General features: G+C 34.6%; 3 protein-coding genes across 3 annotated transcripts; 2 read left to right on the forward strand and 1 right to left on the reverse strand.

The window, feature by feature from the left end:
* The first annotated feature begins 8,364 nt into the window (after positions 1-8,364).
* On the forward strand, positions 8,365-11,938 carry LOC126654040 (3-methyl-2-oxobutanoate hydroxymethyltransferase 1, mitochondrial-like). The gene is made up of 5 exons (XM_050348077.2): positions 8,365-8,903; positions 9,228-9,434; positions 9,531-9,677; positions 11,299-11,352; positions 11,440-11,938. The coding sequence occupies exons 1-5, from the start codon at positions 8,487-8,489 to the stop codon at positions 11,680-11,682; spliced, it is 1,068 nt and encodes a 355-aa protein (XP_050204034.1). The 5' UTR covers positions 8,365-8,486; the 3' UTR covers positions 11,683-11,938.
* Positions 11,939-12,482: 544 nt separating this feature from the next.
* On the forward strand, positions 12,483-15,391 carry LOC126688002 (pentatricopeptide repeat-containing protein At3g61520, mitochondrial). The gene has a single exon (XM_050382558.2). It carries the CDS (start codon positions 12,569-12,571, stop codon positions 14,867-14,869), a length of 2,301 nt encoding a protein of 766 aa, XP_050238515.1. The 5' UTR covers positions 12,483-12,568; the 3' UTR covers positions 14,870-15,391.
* A 715-nt stretch (positions 15,392-16,106) lies between these two features.
* Positions 16,107-17,858, reverse strand: LOC126688003 (WRKY transcription factor 22-like). The gene is made up of 3 exons (XM_050382559.2): positions 17,159-17,858; positions 16,954-17,064; positions 16,107-16,809 (listed from the first exon to the last, which is right to left on the reverse strand). The coding sequence occupies exons 1-3, from the start codon at positions 17,611-17,613 to the stop codon at positions 16,317-16,319; spliced, it is 1,059 nt and encodes a 352-aa protein (XP_050238516.1). The 5' UTR covers positions 17,614-17,858; the 3' UTR covers positions 16,107-16,316.
* Between the last annotated feature and the right edge of the window lie 637 nt (positions 17,859-18,495).

Genomic DNA, 18,495 nt, shown 5'->3' on the forward strand with positions numbered 1-18,495 from the left:
GATACATTTGCGAAACCTACATTTCTGATACATATTTGATACATCTTCGATACTTCTCAGTACATATTTAATGCATCTTTGATACATATTTGATATATATTCGATCATTCCAAATATTTTTTCTTGTTTTTATATATTTTTTCGTTTTGTTACGTATATATGTGTATATATATATATATTTGATACATTTCCGATACATATTTGATTCATTTTTGATACATATTTGATTCATTTTTTATACATATTTGATTTATTTTTGATACATATTTGATTCATTTTATATCAGGTATATCAGATAATTATTATTATTTAAAAAAATAGTTAAAAGACGCGTAGGTGGATTAATTTATCTTTTTCAAAATCTTTTGATCGAGAAAGTGAATTATATAGTAAATTGGAGTTTAATTAACCAAATTAATTAAACTTTTTAATTTTTATCGATTTAATTGAATGAACCGACTAATTTGATAGGTTCATTTATATATTTATACATTTTCCGATACATATTTTATACATGATAGATACATTTTTTTAAATGTACTTTATAGATACATCATGATATATATTTATACATGATTGATACAAAATAATATATAAGTATACATGGCTTAAAAATTAAGTAATTTATAAAAATTGTATTATTTGTATATTTTTTAAAATTTAATAACTTTAAGTTTTTAAAATTAAAAATAATATTATTTTTAAAATTTATGTTATATAAATGAATTATTTAGGCATATGATGTGTGTTTATGAAAAAAGGGGACCACGTGGCAAGAGATGGAAAGAGAAAGAGAGAAAGAGAAACACATGAGAGAGAAAAGGATAAAAAAGAGAGAAAAATAAGGGGAGGACCACGTGATAAGAAAGAGAGAAAGAGGACACATGGGAGAGAAAACGTGACCACGTGTCTTCTTCTTATTGGAATGGCATGAATGTGAAGTTTTGATATTTTGTGATATGAATGTAAAATAAATGAGTTAAATGGCAATCAGTGTAATTGGAGTCCAATTTTTGGCATTTTTGTTGTTTTCTCTAAATATTTGCCAAAAAATTCTTATATAATATAATAAAAATTAAATTTTTTTTTTATTTTTTTTCCGAAGCGACGCGGGGGTTTCGTACTAGTTATAGTTAATCTTATATTATAAATAATATATATAATTAAAGAAATTAATCAAATAAAATTATTCATAAAAAATAATTTATGTTCATTAATGACAGTATATGATTTATTTATTTTAATTTAAAGAATTTAATAATTTAAAATTTAATTTTTTTAATAAATAATCCTACAAAAATCTAGATTATTTATTTGTTAAAATAGTTTCAGAAATGATTATATCAAAGAAAATCCACTAGAGTCAACTATTTTACAAAATCCCCCGTTAAAAAAACAAACCCACTAATTATCTTCTTTTCCAACATGTTTTTTTTCTCATTATCAAGATTTAACATGATATATGACGCAATAAAATTCAAAAAACCTAATAAAAAAATAAAAAATATCAATAATAGACTAGTGAAAAAATACAATTTCTCTTCTTTCTTGTAACGACGGATGGCGCAGCAAGTTAGGACGGTTACAGTCGGAAGATCGGATCCCAAAAAACTTCCTCCCGTCAGGTGGGCCGCCGCCGCAAGTCGCTTCACCTTGGATCCGCTCTTGTTAGTCAACTTTAGAGCATTATTACTTTCCTCATTTTAAGAATAATATATTTAGCATGCATAAGAAGTTATTCTATCTTTTTAAGGTTATATTTGGCGATCGTTCTTCATAATTTTTCATACTTACTAGCCTTTATTTTTTTTCACTTATTTAACTTTGTTATGAGACGAGACGCTGTAGTTATGAATTTGAATATCAGAGGAAAGGAAGTTATGGGGTTTATTCAACAAAATTTCTAAAATTAGCATGGGAAAATGGCGAGATTAAAAAAGATAAATTTTGCAGCTTATTAGAGGTTTCTTACGATACCATTGCATATTATCAGTTGTTGGTATCAGATGATCTAGTCGAGCATGCTTTCAAGATAATTTTCATTAATAAATGCTCAATCGTACTTGAGGAAATGATATCTAATTTATGTATATGGTATATGAGCATCTATAATTCACATGACAACTGAGTGAATGGAATGACAATTATGGATGGTTAAGGAAAGCTATATAATATGACTGGTACGTATTAATCTGTTAATGAACCGAATTTTTTTTCAAGTTGTAGTATTTGATTTATTTTTAAGCTAATGATTGTTTTTTTTGTCATACGAAGAAGGAAACGGAAATTATGTTAATGATTTGAAAAGTTTGTTCAATATCATAATGTTTATGTTGATAAAAATAATTTGAGTTCAACAGCAAGGCTGCAAAATGAAAAATCAAGTCTAAACATGCTTACACAAGTTCAGACCTATATTTTCAATACGATTCTGAAGAACTTTCAGATTATCTTGGATGTTTATGTGATTCGATCGAATTGTATATATTTTGGTTTTCTATTAATTGTTTTTAATGTTTATTATTTTAACTATTTTTTATAATAATTAGAATATTAATGTTTTTATACCCCATATTTCTGGGATCATAAAATAGAATATTTCTTGGAGAGTATGTATGATTTACTATGAATGAACAAGGACAAGTAATTCAAATATATTTTAAATTAGTTTTTAAGTCATCTTGAGATGCAAATTCACTAGTTCTACTTGAAGGGAAATTCAAAATAATACAACAATTATAAAAAAATGAAGGTGAGTGGATTCAATTCGTTTCTGGAGGAATTGTAGACAACACTTGAATACCAATTTGACTGAAACTGTAAGTAGTTCAACATTATTTTTAAATGTTATTTATTATGTTTTCTTCTTATTGTTTATTAGAATAAAGGTACGAAAACACTCTTCAAATTATACAAAAAAATCGCATAAGCTGACTAGTTTTTTTTAGGCCACGTAATCCGTAACATTTTTAAACGTTAGAAAAAATCAATATAAAGTTTTAAAAAATTTATCAAGGCTCTTTTAGACCTCACATTTGTAGATATTTTCTTCTTTCTCGCAACGACGCACGACGTATTAAGCTAGGGCGGTTACAGTCGGAAGATCTGATCCTCTATATAAACTTCCTCAAGTCATGCGAGACGGCCGCCGCAGCTCGCCCCACATTTGGATCCACCCCTGTTAAGAAATGATAATTTATTATCTATATTTACATAATCTATGGACGGCCACATTCAGAAAAATAGATCGTCATCAAAGCTTTGGGTACGATATAATTTATATTTTATTTTATATATTTTAATTTTTATCATTAGTTTTTTTTCTTTCGGTTTTAATGTAGAATTTGAATTTGACTTTCTTATGCACATGGAAAATACAAAATCATTCTCAATATTGAAAAAGCGCATGAAATAAATAAAAATACTCTTAATACGAAAGATTATGCAATATTAAAATGTGGTATTCAAATTTAGCACCATTATTTTTCCCTCGGTTGGATGCAAATAAAGATCTCTACGATATATTTTTCTCCCCTACTTTGGCTAATCCCTTATTTTGAATCTCCTCAAAAAATTTAGATTGCACCACAATCAGTTCCATTTTGTTTGAACTCTTCTCACTATACCCAAATTTAACACCTTCCTCACATTCTCTTTCCGATTCATATCTATTTTTATTTTGTCAGTTAACATTCAACCTTGCACTAGTCGCTTTATTAAGCTCCATAATGAATTCTCGAAGCATCTCCTCAACCTCGCCATGCTGCAATTCATTTTCTAAAACTTCATCTATCAATTTCAACTTCAGATCAAACACCTTATTATTCTCCAGCTTGACTGTCTTCTTAGGTTTCATCCCCATTTTTTAGAATTGGCGTAAGTTAGAAAGAGACTCTTAACGTGTGCTGGGAGAAACACACAAAAACGTTGTTTTTGTTTTATTTGATTGAATGTTTATTTCTAAATATATTTGGAGGAAGTTGGAAGTTTTATGAATGAACTGTAGCAATAGGTTTTCGTGAAGATGAAATTTAAGTGAACTATAAAACATATTCAACAAAAATGTTATATATTTACTTATGAACAAAGGATCAATTCACCCTCTCAACTTGACACGAAATATCAAAAGAGGCATTTTGAACGGTTTTGGGTCAAAAAATTCCGCAAAGAGAGTAGGAATATCACCCCACTAAACTTTGTAAAACCAAATCATTTCACCCCTTATTTTTCATCGGAAACTGCTTTATTCCACCGCCGACCACTGCATTCACCGGAAACCACCTCGAATTTTTTTTCACCATTTTTTTTTAAAATCGCCGGAACAGACCCATCTGGGTCTGCTCCTCCACGATGAACAACAGACCCATCTGAGTTTCCTCCTTCACGTATAGTAGCAGACCCATATGGATCTGCTCCTTCACGATGGAGGAGCAGACCCTTCACCGGAGAAAACCCATCTGGGTCTGCACCTCCATTTGGGTCTGCTCCTCCATCGTGGAGGAGCAGTGCTCCTCGTTGATCTTCGTTGAGGAGTGCCGGAGAAGCTGAGGAGGAGCAGTTATTTCTCCTTAAAAATTAAAAAAAAATCAAATATTTGGTATTAATTTGTAATTTTTAAAAATGATAGAGATTATTTCAAATTTTTAATCAGAAGAGTGTGTTTCAAATAGAGAGTGGAAAAATAATAGGAACTTATTTAATGCACTTTGACATAATTACGGGTTTTTTTGACCCAAAAACGTCTAAAATTACTATTTTGATATTTCGTGCCAAGTTAATAGGGATGAATTGACCCTTTGTTTAATACTTATTCTATAAGTTGTGAGTTGATATTTAGTCATTATACTCTTGATGTACAATTATTCATATTTTTGCTAATTGGCAAAAGAATGCCAAATGTGTATTATTTTGATCATTTTAGGAAAAACATCATTTTGCACTGTGATTCTTTTGTTCTATGATACTTTAATTCTCAGTTTCTAAAAAATTATTATTTGAAAATGTTAAATTCTTGCTAAACAAACATTTCGCTTAGTTATCTAATTATTGAATCTTATAATATATTTATTTTAACATTAGTTAATATAGATGTTTTAATTAAATTTTGAAAAAATGACATCAGTTTCAGACAGAGGCAGAAAAATTTGCAAAACTCCATATAAACATCTTAAAATAATTTTTTTAAAAAACCTTGTAGTAAAGGCATAAAATAAACGATTAATATATAATAAACAAAGAAATAAATAAAGAGCCAAATAATAAAAAGAAATAAATTGAAGATTTTGTCTCTCGGTTTTAACACAGTACCAACTTTTACATATAAGCCTAAAAAAAATTAACCACTTGGTATCACTTGCCACCACTTTTAAAGTAGACTATTTCGTGTACTAATAATCTCGTGTTGAATAGCATTTTTCATGAAATAAAGAATTGTAAAATAAGTAACAAATAATAAAAAAGAAAAAATTAAAGTTTTGCTTATTGATTTTAACACGGTATTAACTTTTACATGTAAACTAAAGAATTTTAATTAGTATTAGTTACCACCGCTAAAAAAGAACTGTAGTGTATCAATTAATGAGGTAATGTTAAATAAATTTGTAAAATTAAAAGTCGTAGAATAAATAACAAATAATGAAAAGGAAAAAAAATGAAGATTTTGCTTTTTTCTCTTTCTATAAATGGGAGTATATCAAATTCATTTAAACTTGAGGTGTCAAGTTCAATGAACTTATACCACTTATTATTAAATGGATGATGTAGATAAAAAAGTATAATTTTATGTAAATTACTCTGCACCGTTCATTTTTATAATGAATGGTAAGTTTTTGATCGAACTAATCCATTGACACAAATAGTTCATGGGAGAAAATTGAGTTATTTGAGTTTCGGAGGATTTATAGGGCATGAGAAAGAGAGACTTTCAAACCCGATACATCCACTGCAAGTTCACACACGATCCAAAAAAAAGTTTAATAGATTTTTTTTGAAATATTTGAAATTGCAGACATTTCTTACACATCATAACACAAGACCACATCTCGAAGGATAGCCATGGAGTTTTTTTGAACAAAACTGAAAAATCCGATCTAATTTATCGTAATCGATTAGTTAACATGTTGGTTAACTGTATTCTAAAACACGGAAAAAATCACTGGCTTATCAAATTATCTATCGAGCCATGAAAAAGATTCAACAAACGAGAAAAACATCAATAAAAATTTAGTAACAAAACAAGTAATTAATCAAAATAATAAACTCATTGTCACGAATTGTCCTATTATTGCCCGACGCGCTGCTTCAATGGCTCGATATGAAAGACGACCTCTGACTACATGACGCTTACCTAGCCAACATTTCGATCCGGCTCTATCCAAATTTTTTTGGTTCACCTGATTTCTCAATCACATTTTCAGGCACACCAAAGAGCCACCGGACCCATGAAAGTCTATTTTTTTACTAAAATTGTGAACTTGACCTCCTCAAGTTCAAATGAACTTGAAAAATGCTAATTTCCCTTTCTATATTAGCTTTTATAATAATTCATTGTTGAATACTTCTCTTTATATATGCTCATGGGCCGGGTTCGGCCAGAATCCGTTAGTCTTATTAAGTTTTTATGTAAACTTGAACTCGTTTGAAGTCCGATTTGGGTGTCATATTTCCTACCTAATTCCGACCCTTACACTTTATATATATGCGAGTTTGAGCCGAGCTTTTTCAAATTTATATGAAGAATTATATACAAATGAAAGATCGAGCCACCATAAAACAGCGAACTTTTTCTGATTTGGCTTCGGGCCGGGTTTGGGACAAAAAGTTATTGTCTAAGCCCAGCAGGTCTGAGCGGACATCCAAACTCGTGAATAAATCTACTCCTCTTTCATCCACACTAGTGCTTATTATTTTGGAATATATCAATGTTTGATATTCAACTATCAAATAAATTTGAACTAATTATTTTGAATTAGTGGATTGATTTGTATTGGTTGAATTCAGTATGTTATAGTTGATATCGTAGCCGACTCATATGCTTTATAGTGTGTCGACCTGAAAGAAAAACAGCGCTGGTAAATCACAACACTTGAGTGTAGTATGAGACATGACTTGAGGCGTGCTGGGACGAGAAAACGACAAATTTAAAGAAGAGTGGATATGATATCCTATATAGAAAGTATGAAGATGTCTTATTAGAATTCAATTATCAAATAAATTTGAGTTAATTACTTTTGAAACAAAGGATCAATTCACCCCCTCAACTCGACAGAAAGTATTAATTTTGGGGGTCAAACTAGGGGAATAACCTAATCGAACTAACTCGCGAGCTACTCAGAATTGACTCAAAAATACTTAAAATTGACTCGACTCATATCGAGTCGAGTTTGAGTTCGAGCTACTCGAGTTAATTATCGAGTCGAGTTCGAGCTCCAAAATACTTAACTCGATGAGCCCGCGAACTTAATCGAGCTTCCATTAATTTACCTTTTTACCTTTTATATTTATATATATTTATAATAATTTTTTTATTTTAATATTAAAATATAATATTTTAATATTTAGATAGATAATCGAGTCGAGCTCAAATCTCAATTATTCTATTGATTTTGAGCTCGAGCTATAAAATGAAACTCGATCGAGTTCGAGCCGAGCTCAAATTTGCGAGTGTTTCAACTCGACTCGGTTACACCCTTAGGTCAAACTAAACCGCAACTATGTCAAAATGCATGAAATCAGCCCCTCCCTCATCTCGCTCACTCTCAACCCGCGTTTGAAACACACTCTCCATAAAATAATTGGTAAATAATTTAAAATAATTATTCATATTTTTTCTATTTTTTAAATTAGTACTTGAAGATTTTTTTTTTTATAAATTTAGGACTACTCTATTCATCAAAAACCGTCGTCCACTTCGACATTCACCGTCGAAATTCTTTTTTTCCCACAAATTCATTTTTGAAACCGAGCAGACCCATCTGGGTTTGCTCGATAAAGGAGCATATCCAATTTTTCAATGGAAAAAAAGATCTGTTAGAAAATATAATTATGATAAAAAATAATTTCGGCGGCAGTTTCCGGTGGGTGCGGCGAGGGAATGAAACGGTTTCCGATGGGAATAAAAGGGTGAATTGATCCGGTTTTACATAGTTTAGAGGGGCGATATCCCCACCCCACTCTTTTTGAGTGTTTTTGATACGAAAATACAAATTACGAGTTAATTTGATCCAAAAACTTTCAAAATGACTCTTTTAATATTTCGTGTCTAAGTCAAGGGGCTGAATTGATTTTTTGTTCATTATTTTTGACCAGTAAATTACAACAGAAATGTAATCTGGATATTAGCATCATGACAAAATGCAGTGCAACCTATACATAATCTCATCCCACACTTCAAAGTTCAAATATATAAATTTTATTTTTTATTAAAATTTTCTAAAGACTGTCTCCGACATCAAGCAAGCTCTCTGTTCACTCTCCAAAAATAAAAAATGTCGCTGTTCACCAAGCTTTCCAAACGCACCCACACGATCACCCTCAATTCTCTCGTCCACCGCCTCCGCTGCATGAGCAACATACCGGAAAACACTGTCTACGGCGGCCCTAAGCCGCAGAATCCAAACCAACGAGTAACTCTAAACACCTTGAAGCAAAAACATAAAAAAGGTGAGCCAATCACTGTTGTCACCGCTTATGACTATCCCTCCGCCGTCCACCTCGATACCGCCGGAATTGACATTTGTTTGGTCGGGGATTCAGCTGCTATGGTGGTTCACGGTCACGACACCACTCTGCCTATCTCTCTCGATGAAATGCTCGTCCACTGCCGCGCCGTGGCTCGCGGCGCTAAGAGACCGCTTCTCGTCGGTGACTTACCTTTTGGTACATACGAATCGAGCGCCATGCAGGTATGTTAATATTGAATTATGGAAAATTTGGGGGGAAATGATGACATGAATAATAATATTGAATTGCCCGTCTCAGTCGTCTGGGCGCCATAGTCAATGGTTCAAACCTCGGCTATCCTCTTTCCAATAAATGGAGTAGTTGAGACTGAGGTGCTGGCTATTATAGCCTGAATTTAACAGACATGTGGGCTTGCGGGCGGTCCATATTCCGGGGTTTGACAGTGATCTTGAGCTTCGATTCAGGGGAGTGAGTACTCGTTATAAAAAAAATACTATTAAATTTGGTTGGTGATGTGACGCGGGGGTTTAAATTATGAAGTGCAGGCAGTTGATACGGCGATCAGGGTTTTGAAAGAAGGAGGAATGGATGCAATTAAGTTGGAAGGAGGTTCGAGTTCGAGAATTAGTGCTGCTAAATCTATTGTTGAAGGTGGAATTGCAGTTATGGGTCATGTTGGACTTACTCCTCAAGCTATTAGTGTTCTTGGTGGATTTAGACCTCAAGGCAAGGATATTTCTAGTGCTATTAAGGTCTGTGGTTTTTGACGGAATGTGTTGTTATTAATTTATTTATATATCAAAGTTTGTGTTTGTTTGTAGAATTAGATTTGTGTTCTTGTACTGTAGGTTGTGGAGACTGCATTGCAATTGCAGGAAGCAGGGTGTTTTTCTGTTGTTTTGGAGTGTGTACCTCCTGCTGTAGCCGCTGCAGCGACTGCTGCTCTTCGGATTCCTACTATTGGCATTGGAGCCGGACCTTTTTGCAGTGGCCAGGTTTTTTTTAAATTAGATAATTGTTTTTCTATGTTAATTGCCCATATAGAAGTATGCCTAAATATATGTTGTTGTTGCCATTTTGGGTTCAAACGCTGAAATGTATGAAAAAAAAATTCTGCAAATAATATACAGAACTTAGTAGGAACAGGTTGTGTTTAGTGGTTAATGGAATATATGAGAAAGCTTCTTAAGCATTAGAGCAGCACCTTTCCATAGGTGCCATATCCATAAGAGCAGGGCCTTTCCATAGAGCAATCAGAATTTGTGGAATAAACGGATCTTTCAAGATGAGTCGGTTGATATTCACTCTTTGGTCTTCTCGAGCATTTGTAATGCAGTGCAGTACTATAGAGTTCAAAATAGGGATTTTTCCTATACAGGAAATGATGTGTTTCGTTCGATAGATTTTTTCTGTAATAACTCTTAGCTTTGTAAGCTTTTTTTAGCCCTTTTGCCTTCCACTCTTTTGTGGAAGTGCTAATCTACTAATCATTTATCCCAAAAAAAATCAGAAACTATTACATTAGCGGTGAACTTGGTGACATATTTCAATGGGCTTATGCACTTTGAAATAGCAGATGCAGCTAATCAGCTGACCAATTTCACGGGTGCTAGCTATATCCTCACCATTCTCGTCCCGTGGCTTTGTTGCTGCCACTTTTATTGGCAGATGGAAATTTGTTATAGTTTCAGGATTTCTTGAGCTTTTGGGACTAGTACTGCTGTTCAAGCACACTACCCAAACCTCAAACCTCCTCTTTGTAATGTCTTTGATCCCACGTCTAGTTGGAGGTACCAATGCCTTGATGCTATTCATAGGTCTATTTTGTTGCTCTCAGCAGTTGAGGGATCCAAGCTGCACATGTCAAGCTTCTTCAACTATCTATTGCTACTAGTGTGTGTTGGTGGTGCTATTAGCTTAACACTTTTAGTTTGGATGCAAGATAAGAAAGAATGTTATTGAGGATTTTTTATCAGTTCTCTCGCAATGATTTTGGATCTGGTCATATTTTTTGCTGGATTACCCATCGTATTCAACCTGTACAAGGATCAAGTATTATTGTTGAAATTGTATAGCTTTACATTGCAGCAGAAACTTCAAATTCCTGAAGATCAGAAGTTCAGAACTGTGTGAAAATATCAAAGACAAGGATGCTGCTATAGAAGCGGAATTTCACTTCCACTTTTCAGATTCCTAGACAAAGCAGCAACAATTACAGTGGCTAGAGACCATTACATGATCGATGCAATCCCAGTATTGCATGGCACTGCCAATTAGTGTCTTCCGAGCCTTTGGCTATCAATACTTCAGATTTGGAAGTGCAGAATAATGTTGCACTTCTTGAAATTTTTTTCTATTCACAGGCACCAAAATTGATTAAATCCATTTATACTTGCTTTCTTTGGAGTTCAGTGGCACTTGGGTATTGATTCATCACTATTTTTGTTAATATATTAAATAGTGCAACCAAAGATGATCTCAAGAAGTGGAGGATGGTTGACAGGAGATAATATTAAAATGAATGAACCATTTGAATCTTTTATATTGTTTATTCAGCTGTTTTGCTTATATTGACTTGGGAAATTTCGTTTTGTAACAATCTTTTTACTTATGCAGGTGTTGGTTTATCATGATCTCTTGGGCATGATGCAACATCCACATCACGCCAAGGTCGATTCCTTCATTGTTTTCCGGTATTATTGATTTGTTCCGACCTGATTATTTTTCCTAAGACAAAGATTGTTTTATCTTCCACAGGTTACTCCAAAGTTCTGTAAGCAGTTTGCGCAAGTGGGGGATGTAATAAACAAAGCTCTGCTCGAGTACAAGGAAGAAGTAACAAATGGTTCATTTCCAGGAGCTGCACACAGTCCATATAAGATAAATGCAGCTGATATGAATGGTTTCTTGACCGGACTACAAAAGTTAGGTTTGGACGAGGCAGCAACATCAGCAGCTGCAGCTGTTGCCAAAATGGCAACTGCTGAATTGATTGAATAATCGAGTTCAGCAAATGACCGAGGATGAACTAATCGAGCGAATCTCATGTTCTTCTAGGCAGTTTTGTTTCAGTTTTAATCAGTAAGAAGAGAATAACTAAATTTGTCATATTTTGAGAAGATATGCCGGAAATTATGTTGCAAGTGGTCTTAGAATTTCATTCTGTAATGCAATAAAAGCTGTTTAGGAACTTAGATTACATAAACCTGTGAGTAGCTATGTTTAACCAATAATCAGATAGCAAATTCAAGTTTTATGGTACTGTTTTTCTTGCATGATGCAACTTAAAGAGAACTGCAGCACATAAGTATTGAGTTAATTTTTTTTTTTAAAAATTAACACTTTTATATAAGTATTTTAATATTAACTAATATATTTATGTATATTTTTTTCTTAGAGGTAAAATTTAATCATGTCAGTTGTTAGTATTAGTTGTTGAGGTCCGAAACTCTATGATCGACTAAAAGTATATAAAAAAAAAACCTTTAAATTTATTCATATTGAGCACATATGTTTTTTTAATTATTTTAACCTTTTAAGCTCTCAATATTTTTAAATAGTTTACAAAATCATTTAAATTTCTAAAAAAAAGCATTTAAACCCTCTTTATTTACTTTATTGTCACACACCTTCTCGTTTTTTTAGTTATTTGTGTGATTATGTGGGTTTTTTTAAACCATTTAAAAATCATTAAAGGTTTAAATGTCCATAAATAAACTAGAAGAGTTTATAAGCTCTTTTTGAATAACTTGAAGGGTTTATTTAACCTTTCATACTATACGATTGAAGCCTCCAAAATACTTACATCTCCCTTACAATTTGAATAGAAAACCTGCGCATCTCAAAAATTTCCCGCTCGCCTTCATCACTTTCACTTGTATAAAAAATGAGCATCACTCGATCAACACCCAAAAACCTGAACCTCATTAAATCCTCCCTTCACCTCCGTTACATATCCACCGAATGCACCCTACAAACCCCGCCGCAACAACAAACCAACGACTCAATAATAAACCAAGCCGTCCAGCTTCTTCAAATCCCACACAATGAATGGAACCTCACCCACCTCAACCAACTCATATTCTCCGACTCCTCTCCTTCTCCTCGTCTCCTCTTCCAAATCACCCGCCGCTTACCCTCCTCCTCACAAGCCCTCGAATTCCTCCGTTATCTCCAACACAATTCCCCACCGTCATTATCAAATACCCAGCATTTTTCCTCCGCTTTTCAGGCCATCTTCGAGCTCGCTAGTCGCGAACGAGATGGCCCGGGAAAGAATCTTCACGACCTTTATAAGTTGTCAAAGGAGTGGAATATTCCACTTACGATCAATTCTGCCACGCTTCTACTTCGCTGCTTTGGAAGAGCTGGGTTGGTGGAAGAATCGGTTGTTCTGTTTGATGAACTTGGGCATAAGAATACCCATGTTTGTAATGTTATGATTGGTGGGCTGTTGAAAGGTGGCCGGTTTGATTATGCAGTTAAGGTGCTCGACGAAATGCTTCAACCAGAGGCGGAGTCGGATTCTCGCCCTGATGATGTTACTGGTGATATTGTGTTTTCTTGGTTGATTAGAAATGAGAATTTAGGGAGGGTTGTGAGTGCGGAAGAGAGTGTGGAAGTGGTGTTGAAATTGGGTGGATTCGGTACTTTTCCGAATGCGTTTTGGCTTACTCAGATGATTGGAAAACTATGTCGAAATGGGAAGACGAATGTAGCTTATGATCTTTTGATTGAATTGATGACGCTAGGGGCGGCTGTAGAAGCGATTCCTTGTAATGCACTATTGACAGGATTGGGTAGATGTAGTGATTTTGATAAAATGAATAAGGTTATGGCAAAAATGAAGGAAATGGAAATTAAACCAAATGTTGTTACTTTTGGAATTCTTATTAATCACCTTTGCAAGTTTAGGAGAGTTGATGAGGCTTTAGATGTGTTTCGGAGTATGAGTGAAGGTAAAGAGAGTGATGGGTTTTTAATTGAACCGGATGCAGTTATATTCAACACTCTGATTGATGGACATTGTAAAGTGGGGAGGCAAGAAGAAGGTTTGGATTTGATGCAAAAGATGAAATTGCAAGGGTGTGCTCCTACTACTGTTACCTATAATTGCTTGATTGACGGATATTGTAAAGCTGGCGAGATAGAGAGAGGATTGGAGTTGTTTGATGAGATGCATAGAGAAGGAGTTGTCCCTAATGCAATCACCGTTAATACTTTGGTTGATGGTATGTGCAAACACGGGAGAACAAACAGTGCGGTTCAATTTTTGGAGGAGATGCAAAGTAAAGGCTTGAAAGGCAACGCTTTTGCTTTTTCATCGCTGATTAATGCTTTTTGTAATGTGAACAATATCGGGAAGGCAATGCAAATATTTGATCAAATGTTGATTGATGGATATACTCCAGATGCAATGGTTTACTATAACTTGATTTATGGCTTAACCCAGGCTAGACGGATGGACGACGCCGTTTCTATCCTATCAAAGATGAAAGAAGCAGGGTTCTGTCCTGATGTTGTGTGCTATAATGGTTTGATTGCTGGATTTTGCAACAAGAACGATTTGGACAAAGCACATGAGATGCTCAATGATATGGAGGAAGCTGGAGTGAAACCTGACAGCATCACATACAACTCTTTAATTTCTTACTTTGGCAAGATTGGAGATTTCAAAGTTGCTCATAAGATGATGAGAAAGATGACGCAGGAAGGTCTACAACCTACGGTTGCTACATACGGATCTCTTATACATTCATATTGCTTAAGTGGGAATATCGATAAAGCAATGAAAATATTTGAAGACATGAACGAGGATGCTTCAAGGATAGCACCCAATACCGTGATATACAATATCCTGATAGACTCCTTGTGTAAGAATAATAATGTAGAGTATGCTCTTTCGTTGATGGATGATATGAGAGTTAAGTGGGTGAAACCCAACACACTAACATATAATGCCATTTTCAAAGGCCTTAGGGAGAGAAAATGGCTGAAGCGGGCCTTTGAACTGATGGATAGGATGACAGCGGAGTGTTGTGATCCCGATTACATTACCATGGAGATACTGACAGAATGGCTGTCTGATGCTGGTGAAACAGAGAAGCTACGGAGCTTTGCTCGAGGATATGAGTTTTCAGCTTCTACAGCAGAGACTGGCTTCAGCAAGGGAGATCATGAAATTTGAAATTATTATCGCAGAATCATAAATTGGTTCATTGTGATTGGTTTTTGCAGATGTTAACTATGAGACATGGGCTGAGTTTGCATCCAATGTGCTTACCAGGAGTTCTACAGCCTATGCAACTGTCCCTGGCAGGAATAAGCTTCAACGAACAAGGTGGATTGCTATATACTAATGCAGGAGCAGGCTCATTATGAACCCTTCAATCTATGGACTTCTTCAAAGGTAAAATTTGGTACAATTTGAATAAATTCACTCGTGTTTTATCAGGATTAATATATGTTCTGGGAAAACCCTGTTAATTATGTTCTTAGATGTTCCTATAGTGTCGATGGACGCTGTTTTTACTATTTGAGATGTGTATATTCAGAAAGAAGAAAATGAAAAAGAAGGGCTGCAATTTGAGATGCTCTCTAATAACCTTTTTCATTTATCTTTAATTTCCAATCGAACCGAATAAACATAATTGTAAAGCTAGATTTGTATACTGAAAAGTCTCCAGGAAGCCATTGTTGTTCTTCTTCATTTGGTACGAGTTTGTCAGCGTCGGTTTCCTTAACCTTAACCTTAAGTGCTTATTCGGATTGCACCTTAGATCATTAATAATGCATCAAAAGCTTTAGAGCTGTTCTCTACGGTGTTGTCCAATGCTATATCTTGCATTACTGTATATCGCCATTCGTAATTGCAGGGTTAAAATTTATATGCTTCAAGCAGTGAGAATTAAATCGCTCAATATAGTCTCTGTAAAACTACTTTTCTATCAGAATAGTCTTTTTTTTTTCATTTTGCTAAATGGTTAAGGTTACTAGGGCTGCAAAAGAACCGATCCGCTTGTTCTGCAGGAGCTCATTCGTTAGCCTAAGTAAACGAGCTCGACTTCTAATTTATATTCATTTATTTAAACAAACCGAGTCTGAAGTTTACAGTGTTCGGCATGTTTACGTTGACGAGTGACTCATACATGAGCTCGTGAGCTGGCTCGTATATTAGTCAAAACAAGAACATGAACATCTTACACCCCTACTAATGTATACTCAACAATCTATTACCTACACCCTATCTATACCATAGATAATTCCTTCTACTCTATGAAGAGGTAAGGTAGCATAGAATAGGCCCATTTATACCTTATGGAGTACCACCAGTTTTTTATTCAGATTCCTGTCTACTTCCCATGCTACATGTCTCTCACTTGCATCACCATTAATTTCATCTCAACCATAATTATTCCTTGTAATTAGTCAACAATTAAACAAAGATTTAATTTAACATTAATATCAGTACAATTTTAAGAAATGGAATTTCCTTTTTCTAACTCTACAACCCATCTCACATATTGATGCCTTTAAAGATTCTACTTCCAAAATAATACAAGTGAGTGTATACATAAAAATAAAAAAACTATAATCAAAAAAACAAATTAAAACAAAAAAATAATTTTTCTATTTTAAAGACTACTAGCTGCAGTGGCAGCATTGTTAGCTATCCAAGGCAGACCAAAATTCACACCGAAATGATCACCGAACCGGTCACCGGCGTCGGGATAAGCAAGCTCATCCAAACCGGAAAAGAAATCATCTCCGACGGCCATGTCGGAGAACCCACCAAACTCATCGTCGTCGTCATCTTCCATTGTATCTTTTTCTTCTCTGCTTTGATCAGTATTTGTGCTCTGTGGTAAAAGCTCATCGTCTAAAGAGATGGCCGGAGAGGAGCACGTGGGCTTCGCCGGAGATGGCTGGTTAGAGTCACTGGCGGTTGCAGTTTGTGAGGCGGTGGTTTTTTGCCTGGTGCTTCCGGCGAGAGAGTTTCTGTGGGTGGGTGCTGGGTGGTTGTGCTCCCCTGTGTACGTTACTATGAACATTCCCGGGTCGGATCTGTTTCGCTCCACTTGTTTCCGGGCCAAACAACCCTTTGAACTACTACATCTGTAATATCCCCTGTTTATTCATATAAACAAAAAAACAAATTTAAGAAAACAGAACTAAATCGATTAATTACGTAACAACGAGCTACAATGGTATAGGCGTTAAACAATAATCTGTTAGTTAGATAGTGAGTTCGATCAAAGAAAAATATTATACCTTGGATATGGAGAGCCTTTAATGGGTTTTTGCCCGTATTTTCTCCAAGCCCATACATCAGAAGAAAGAGCCTCTGCCGGAACCTGACATATTTTCTTTAACTGATTCTTCCTGTAATAACATCAACAGATAAACTGTTAGTAAAAAAGAAATGAACTTTTTTTTCTTTTTCAAAGTTAAAAAGATAAATAAATGATAAATTTACCTTCTTTTAGATCGAGGAGCATGAGAATTTGCACTAGAATTCACAGAATTAGCAGTAAGAGTCTGTTTATTCTGTTGTAGCTGTTTAATCTGCGTAAATTCTTTAGAAACAATAGGAGAAATCGGTGCACTTTGTGGAGAGTACAGAGAGGAAGAAGACGAAGCAGTAGAAGTGGTAATAATATTACTGATCTGATGATGAGATTTCGGATAAAACGGTTTAAAAAGCTCGTGTAATTCTCCGACAACGTTAACATTTCTTGTTTCAAAAGGATCCGAAGTACTAAAAAGAGACCCAGAAGCTGCAGATTCACTCCCCAAACAAGAAAAGCTATAAAACCCTCCTTTCTTCGGGAAACCAGAAGCCGCCACGGCGGCGCTGGTGGTGGTTGAGGAGGAGGAAGCAGCGGTGGTGCAACTTCTGACCACAGCCTGAAGATCCCAGTCATCATCCATGGTTTCAGACCAAGAAAACAATGTCTGTCTGTGTGTGAATCTGTACCTTTCGAATTCTGTAACTAATGTTTTAGAGAGAAGACAAAAGAAGGCGCTGACTTTTGTAGAGAGAGAAGTAAAAAGATAGAGAGAGAGAGAGAGAGGGGGGATGGTAATGAGTAAGGCAAACAATAATATATAGGGGAAATTAAAATGTTAGAGAGAGAAAGAGTGGGGTTTTAGAGAGAGAAGTGAAGAAAGTTGGCATTTGGGTATCTCAATGCTGCTTTGTCTTGTTTGTGTAATTTCATTATTTTAGTCAGAAATTTTGAAAACGAAGGCTGTTTTTGAGTTTGGGGTTTTTGGTAATTTACCGGGCTGACTTTAAGAAATGTCAAAGGGGTTTTGGAGAATTGAAAAGTCCACACGCTTGATGGGGAAAATCGAATTACCGACAAAAAAGGGTTGTTAAAGTAAAAGCGGTGGCCAGTTATTAATTTTCGGCTGGGCGCTCCTATCAAAATATTGGATGCAACTCTTTCTAAAATACTTTATTTTCCATTTCTTTCATTCTTTTTAGGCTTAATTGCATAAAAAATCACCAACTTTCACGTGTTTTTGGTATTTAACATAATCTTTTTTTCTTGGCATAAAAAATCACCAACTTTCATTTTTTAGCATATTTGTCCACGGGATGTGAAACGTCGCCGTTTTGAATGTAGAACGGCGCCGTTTTGCGCTAAAACGGCGTCGTTTTAAACTTAATTTTTCAAAGAAAACGGTTATGTGGACAAATATGCCAAAAAATGAAAGTTGATGATTTTTTATGCCAAGAAAAAAAGATTATGTTAAATACCAAAAACACGCGAAAGTTGGTGATTTTTAGTGCAATTAAGCCTTCTT

The sequence above is a fragment of the Mercurialis annua genome, linkage group LG6, assembly GCF_937616625.2.
Source record: "Mercurialis annua linkage group LG6, ddMerAnnu1.2, whole genome shotgun sequence".
In the NCBI taxonomy this organism is placed as follows: Eukaryota; Viridiplantae; Streptophyta; class Magnoliopsida; order Malpighiales; family Euphorbiaceae; genus Mercurialis; species Mercurialis annua.

Bases quoted from the DNA above. Each gene is read 5' to 3' on its own strand.
- LOC126654040 (XM_050348077.2), top strand. From the start codon at position 8,487: ATGTCGCTGTTCACCAAGCTTTCCAAACGCACCCACACGATCACCCTC. The intron at 8,904-9,227 runs GTATGTTAATAT...TATGAAGTGCAG, and splicing joins ACGAATCGAGCGCCATGCAG to GCAGTTGATACGGCGATCAG. The intron at 9,435-9,530 runs GTCTGTGGTTTT...CTTGTACTGTAG, and splicing joins ATATTTCTAGTGCTATTAAG to GTTGTGGAGACTGCATTGCA.
- LOC126688002 (XM_050382558.2), top strand. From the start codon at position 12,569: ATGAGCATCACTCGATCAACACCCAAAAACCTGAACCTCATTAAATCC.
- LOC126688003 (XM_050382559.2), bottom strand. From the start codon at position 17,613: ATGGATGATGACTGGGATCTTCAGGCTGTGGTCAGAAGTTGCACCACC. The intron at 17,065-17,158 runs GTAAATTTATCA...ATGTTATTACAG, and splicing joins GCTCCTCGATCTAAAAGAAG to GAAGAATCAGTTAAAGAAAA. The intron at 16,810-16,953 runs GTATAATATTTT...ATGAATAAACAG, and splicing joins AAAGGCTCTCCATATCCAAG to GGGATATTACAGATGTAGTA.